The 7,353-nt window shown below is 40.0% G+C and overlaps 1 protein-coding gene across 4 annotated transcripts in view; it reads left to right on the forward strand.

Moving 5' to 3' along the window:
• The window catches only part of arhgef25a (Rho guanine nucleotide exchange factor (GEF) 25a), a 65,026-nt gene that overhangs the window by 50,832 nt on the left and 6,841 nt on the right, over positions 1-7,353 (forward strand). For all 4 annotated transcript variants that reach the window (XM_008413659.2, XM_008413656.2, XM_008413657.2 and 1 more), the window contains 4 exons: positions 2,242-2,366; positions 4,662-4,728; positions 5,107-5,210; positions 5,466-5,535. In XM_008413659.2, the coding sequence (XP_008411881.1) occupies positions 2,242-2,366; positions 4,662-4,728; positions 5,107-5,210; positions 5,466-5,535 (366 nt within the window). The remainder of the gene's footprint in view (positions 1-2,241; positions 2,367-4,661; positions 4,729-5,106; positions 5,211-5,465; positions 5,536-7,353) is intronic.

A 7,353-nucleotide genomic window follows, 5' to 3' on the forward strand; every position in this document is an offset into this window, starting at 1 on the left:
AGAGAGAGAGAGAGAGAGAGAGAGAGAGAGAGAAAGAGATCTGAGTTATTTTTAATAACTTAGCTTGACTGAGAGAAAATAAGTCCAGTATATCACAGCTTTGTGATCACTTTTGCAATAAACGTACAGTCTAAACCTTTTTTGACCCCAATGTTTGTCACATTTTACACCAACTCCAAACTGACTAACCTGTTCTTAAAATCATTAATTCAGACTATTCTAAAATTGTTGTCCTCTTTTTTTCCCCCCTCTCCTGTGCTTTCTGAATATTAAAAACAAAATTTAGAAGAGAGGCAGATGGGAATTTTTCCTGTGGGTCTTTGCCACAGCACATCTGGAAATGATCAGGGAGCCAGGGAGACCTGTCAGCCAGGCCTGGGCTTTAAAAACAGGGCGAGACGAGCCAATGGGAGCGGGGGGTCCAAACAGAGCCTCTCTGTCTCCCCCCTTCACTTTGCTTCGTCTCATTCCCTGTGACACAACAGAAAGTTCAACACTCTGTAAATGAGTTTATCAAAGAGACGACAGGTGAACAAGTTGAACTAGACCAGGGATGAAAAGGAGAAACCGCTCTGCTGCTTTCAGCTGGATTGTGTGCAAGCGTCCGCCCATCTATTTATTTCCCTGTGAGGCTCCTGTCTGCACGGGCAGTTAGAGAAATGTCTGCGGTGTGTGTGTGTTTAAGGTGTGAAAGCCCTGCCTGTGTAGGACAAGGAGACACAGAGAATTTTGCGTGGAGTTGGACAGTCGCCTTTGTAAGTTTACTTTGTCAGGAGAGAGTGAAAAGGAAACATGTGGCTCGAGGGGAAAAAAAGGGCTAAAATTAACCCATTTTCACAACATATTACTGTGAGTCATTTTATTATCTCATATATAGCATACTGTGGTTTTATGAGGTAGGCTAACAAAGAGTAGCATACGAAGAGAAAGGAAAGGCTTATGAAGTTTTTGACATTCTTTGGAAATAGAAATGTAAAGATTGCATTATAATTCACATTCAGCCAGCTTACTGGCAAATGGACACAAATTTCACCTTTCACCTGTGCAAAGATGACAGAGAGATACTCCAAATGGCTTCTCTATTTGCAGAAAAATCTAATGAATTTAGCCACACCTCAGACTACAGACTTGCACTGGATTTCCTTAGCAGCATCATCTTAAAAAGAACAAAGAAGATAATTTTCATTTTTAGAAGTTCAATGTTAAAGCATTTGAGCTATCCTTTTTACCTTTCACTTCACAATTACGTTCATCTTCATGTATCACACAAAGTCCCATCGAAACACATGGAGTCTGTGGTTGTAATGTGATGAAAATGTGAAAAAGTTCAAGGGGTGAGAATATTTTTGCAAGGTATTGTATCCGCTCTGTCGGTTTGTTTTAGGAGAGGCTTTGTGCCAAATAAATAAATAGTTAGTGGGTAAATGTGAATTCATGGAGCTAGTGAAGATTTCAGCCTGTTTAGGCAAAACCTTGTGTACGGCGTCTATATTTTCCATGAGAGCCCCACGCAAGGAAATGACATCAATTCCAGGAAAAAACAAGAAAAAATGAGGTCATGTATACAACCCATGACCACAATTGATTAGGTTGAGGTAACCTTGTGTTTATCCTGTTTGCTTTGCAGCCACACAGACCACACTTAGAGATGCTGACATAGATACAGACGGAGAGATGGCACATAAAGAAAGTGAGAAGAAACAAATCCCCCCCCCGACCTCCAGGCCCACACCCAGACTTGGCTCCGGGGTCAGACACAGTCCCCCCCACCCCCCCCCCCCCCCCGAAAAAACATCTAAATATTTCTTAGCGTATTCTGTTTTTTTCTTTTTTTCACATTTTGCAAACGCTGAGCCTATTCTACTGTGGTTGTAATTCCACTTCCCCTGGAGCAACAACTTTATCAAGAGTCTTTACAGTTTTATTGGATCCCACAGCTGTTTCGCTTGTCGAGTTCTGACCATTGATTTATCTTTTGTAATGTGTGGCACAGCACCGATCATTAACAGCAGCAATCTGATTCCAATCTCTTTATCTTTCAATCTCTGTTCTTCGTACCCGTCTGCTTCCCCCTCCCCCCCCCAGCCCTACCGCCCCTGGTCCCCTTGGCAACCTGCATCATTACCATTGCTCTTCTGCTCTTTATCTCCCTTTGTTTGTTTTATTCCTGGCATGATCCACATTACTGGCACAAGGTCGCTGGTAAACAATCCATCTGTCTGTCTGTCTCTGCCTCCTCAGGACACTCAGTCTGCTGGTCTTCCGCCCGCGGACAGCGAGTCTGTCCTGATGGACGATACCTCCAGCCAATGGTCCACTGTGGCTGACACCGAAGAGGAGAGCAGAAGTGCCTTCGAGAAAAGCATGTACGTGTTTTATCAGGATGAATGTCCACACGTTATGCACGGCACGGCAGTTGTCGTTGGAATATTGCAGTCGTACATTAAATGCGGCCCGGCACAAACAGCCGTTATGTGTGAGCGCAGCTGCAGAAACGTCACTTAGGCCAAGATTTAACCCCCGAGGCTTCGCCTGTTTGCTGCCTCTTATTGGAATTAATGAGCAACTTTTCGAGTTGATGATCGCTTAAAACAAGACGCCAAGAAATAATCAAATGATGACAGTTGCATGACAGGGACATCATCTGAGTCAGGCTACAAACCAATAGCCCATAGTTTTCTCTTTGCTTAGTAATGTTGGATAAAGTATAAGTATGGTGGAAAATATCAAGAAATACTCTTCTTTAAATTCTACAGTAATGGAGTACACATTTTGCACCGAGTTAACTGGGTTTTCCAAATGTGATTCTTATGAATAGGAAGATAACTATTGTAATTACACATATGACAACAACAGACATCATTGCAGAATTACTTAATCCAGATAAACTTTATTTTATTATGTTTTTCCTGCTGTGGAAGGATAGTGGCTGGAGTCCTGTTTTACCAAAACACAGGTAGATTAGAATTTTTTTTCATTTCCCCTGAACCTTTTTTTAACATTTTGTGATGTCAGAATAGCAAACTTTAATGTATTTCAGTTAGTGGTGGGACTCTTAAAATCTTTAATCAAGTTTATTGCAGGGTCTGTAATTAATTACTTGTAACTAATTGCTAAATTATTGAATAACTAGACATATGAGCTCAATAGCAAAGTTGTTTATTGTTTTTTTTATCTGTTTTTCAGCCATCAGATTGGTGCAAGGTGCTGTTACCATTCATGTTAAATCTTTATAAACTATGAAACTAACCTCCAGTGGGCCAATAGATGGGGCTTTGTCGTCCATCGCTGCTGTTTGCAGATGTTTCTTGTGCGTCTGTTTTACGGAGCTACCAAAAATACGCAAATGCAAATATCCTGGCCCGATGAGGTAATGATTAATGGGTGGATGCGGCAGAGGAAGAGCAATCTGAGATAAACTGTTCTAAAGGAGTAAGTATGTATTGCTTAGCTGGAAAAAGGATGATAGTTGTTTTCAGGAGAGAAGTGAGCACCACCTAGATCATGTTGTCTGCACACAATCTGACCGCAACATTTAGCATGACTAAACTCCTTGTTCGCACCGCATGAAAATGCAATAATAACATTATTGTCTCAAATTTTTTTGGTGTGACTTGTCATTGTCCTCACAAGCAGCAAGCAAATGACATCATTTCATGAAACACGAGGGAAAAAAAATTCTAATTCTCTTGTCCAGAAAATATCAATGAAGTAATATTTTTTTTGTTCTGATACCCAAGCAGCAGGAATACTCACATAAGAAAGTACTGTGGGTCAGTCTCCATGGTAACCAGCTGATTCTCTGGCCATTAGGTGATGCTAGTCCCCATAACGTCTGGCAATGTTTCTGAATATTTCTCAGATGTTCAGTTTTGCACCTTGAAAGTTCGACAGAAGAATGTGATTTGTGTTATAACGATAGTTTTTAAGTCTTCATTTTATCAAGCACCTATTTACAATAACCTTGCTGCCTCCTGCCCAGTTCCCCCAGCATCTGGAAACAGGACAGTTGCTCATGGTTCTCCAGACGTAATCGAAAGTTAATCTAATATCTGTCAAAACTGGGGAAAAAAGGCATTGTGGTGCCAAAACAAGATATACTTTTCTTGCAGCAAGAGCGGCTGCTGTTGACATTTTTTAAACACTTAATGCAAGCAAATTTTACTTTACATAAACTGACAGGCATGCAAAAAATATAAAAAATGCGTCTGAACTGCAAATGTATTAATGTATATACTCCTGAAATCCCTCTGAGCTTCTAACCTGACTGGTACTCTATAGCTACTATCATATGTTAAATGTTTTATGCTGAACTCTTTCAAGTGACATTTGAGGCTTGTTGCTGTTCTTTAGGAGACACCGAAAAGGGATCAAAAACCCGCGAGTGTCCACTTTTTTGTGTGTGCACAGCTGATTTCCTGTTTGCTGACTTCAAAAGCTTTTGCAGGATGTGCTGCTAAATTAGATTTATTCAAGTAAAAATGCACCAGCTGAACGTTTTTCCTCTGCGACATCCAGAAAACTGGCAACTGAGTGTTTTTTTTGTTGTTTTTTTTTAAAGGCAAAAAGAAAATTCTTTAAATTTTTAAAGTGCCGTCATGTGGTTTAAGATGTGAAATAACTTCAGAAACACTAATCGTCACCTCCGTCTGCTCTTCCAGGTATGTACTGAACGAGCTTATAGAGACGGAGAAGGACTATGTGGCAGACCTGGGGCTCATAGTGGAGGTAAACCTCACAGTCTGCACTGACATTCATCCACACAGTCTATCAAAGAGAGGGCCAAATCCTAATCATCGCAATCCCTTCACTTCACTCCACGCTTTGGTCTGCTTCCATCCCACCGTCTCCAGTCCTAAGCAGATTTTATGAATTATAAGCCTAAGGAGTATTATATTACAGTGCAATCCATCTCCCGTTGCCTTAAATAGCAGCAGATATTTCGGTTTAGAGAGGAATTCTTGCCATCTGAAAGTTAATAAAAGCTTAGTATTATCTGGTGTGGGATTGCTGCTCTTTGCTGTAATGACTTAGCTATGCACTGCTGGTATGATCAGCTTTTCCTTTTTTTTTGTTTGTTTTGTTTGCTTGTTCTTCCTTTTGCAGGGCTACATGGCTACAATGAGTTCCAAAGGTATTCCAGAGGGCATGAAAGGAAAGGACAAGATTGTTTTTGGAAACATTCACCAAATATATGACTGGCATAAAGAGTGAGTTTTCCAAGTATTTAAATTTTTTTTTTTCCTTTTAAAGAACGTTGAAAGCTCCGTGTTCCAAAGCAGACAAAGCGAAAGGAAAACGGCAATCTGCGGAGCGTAATGTGTTTGTGTCTCAGTGGAAAACGAAGGAACAAAAGTTCATGAAGCAAATCTGAACTTCCGTGTTGGGAGGATGATTGTGTTTGTGTGTGTGTGCGTGTGTGTGCGTGTGTGTGCCTGAATGTGTGTGTTTCTTTTTTTGTGCAGCTACTTCCTGGAAGAGCTGGAGAAGTGCTTGGAGGAGCCAGAAAGGCTGGCTCAGCTCTTTATTAAACATGTGAGTACGTTTAAACATCATGTAGGCAAATACATACATGCATATTAGAGGAGTAGGTGGCTCTGTGTCTGCTTCCTTGCTGTGTTGGGTGTGATGGAAAAGAAAGGAAAGAAAACAGACATGGCTCTTTCCTTTCCTCGCTCCACTCCCAGCCTGGCTCTTTCCACTTCCCTCTCACTGATACTTCTCTGTCAGGTTGGGCTTTTAGCAGCAGTACTCAGTGGAATGACTGATCTAACAGTCTGGCCTGGACTGGTGAGAAAGAAAAGAAAGCTTTTTGATATAAAACTCCCTTTTTCATGAATTATGGAGAATTAATCCAAAATTCTCTGACCTCACCCATAATCTAACCTGGTCTTGCATTATTGTCTGGACAGTTTGTATTTAATTCTGTCTCATTCATTTCACCCCTTTGTTTAGGCATATTTACTTTCATTAAATGTTACCGGTTAAAATCCAGTTATATAACCCTGAGTTATTTTGGTTTGATATAACTTGCATTATATGATAGAAAATTACTTTAATTTTTTTGGTTGTCAAGGGAGAAATGAAGCATCCACATGGCAGGAAATGAGTTGACACATGAGTTGGTGTGAAAGATCGTATTTCATACTCGGAAAAGTCAGGTACGGAATGAAAGTGATGACGAGAAGGCCTAATCTACAACCCAACAGTGCTATCTGATAAAACCAACCAAACAAAAACACTGGCAAGACAATAAGAACATTTATGAGTTAACAAGAGAAGAGCATGCAGAAATTCAAATGAAAAGAACAAAAACTAATAAAAAATAATAGGTTAAAGCTTTCGAGTTGTGACCACAAAAGCTGTTTCACTTGTGACTGTGCAACATATGTCTGGGACATTTTAAAGGCATCTGGTCTACTGAACCTGAGGCAAGGCATGGTTAAGACAAGTACAAAAGATCAGACAGATAAACTGGGCCACAATTAGAAAAAATTGAATTCAATACAAAATTATCCAAAAATGTATTTGGAAACCACATTGCAAAGATGTGCCTTTTGTGTGTTTTGTACCAGTCAAACATCCAGTCCTGGAATTTTGTACCAGTGCAAGAACGGAAAATTGAGTAATTCCAAAAAAGAAAAACATTTTCATCAATCATAGGTTATACAAGCACGTATCATTGTTTCAAAGTTTCTCTTAGACATACAAGGATTTATTTTTTAAAAGAAAGATAGTACCACTGTGTTCATATGACTTTAATGTGAAGGGAAAAAAAGAAAATCTATTTTCACACCCAAATTTGTGGGGACAGCTTTCCCACATGAGGCCAGAGAGGGACACAAAAGGTCCTGCTGGACAATAACATGTTTTCAAGATTGTTTTAGTTAAAAAATTAAGAAAATCCGTCCCATTCATCAACCTCTCTGTCAATAAAAGGCTGGAGAAAAATCTACCTATAATATTACTGCTGTCCTATGCAATACCAAAAAAACTAGTATTTTTGGAATATTTTTATTGAGTGCAAGCAGACTAATGTAGAAAGAAGAAGACCAAATGTTCTTCCCGTAGAGAGGACTGCTGTGTTGACGCAAAATCCTCTGTCTGAAACCTAGAACCGTTGGGAAGCTGAAGGGATGATCTTCAGTCACAATGGGGTCACAAGGGGAGTAAAATTAGATTTATGTGCATTGGTTAAGTAGTGGCACATGCAGTCTAGGCGAACACGAACGACCAATTCAACTAGCTCGGCTTTGCTTCTGCTTCAAACATAATTAAATCAAAGATCTCTTCCTGTTTCCCACTTTGTTCATCCGTTCTCTTATTGAAGCTCCTTTTGGAATCCAGAGAGAC

Source organism: Poecilia reticulata, linkage group LG7 (assembly GCF_000633615.1).
Source record: "Poecilia reticulata strain Guanapo linkage group LG7, Guppy_female_1.0+MT, whole genome shotgun sequence".
Lineage (NCBI taxonomy): Eukaryota > Metazoa > Chordata > Actinopteri > Cyprinodontiformes > Poeciliidae > Poecilia > Poecilia reticulata.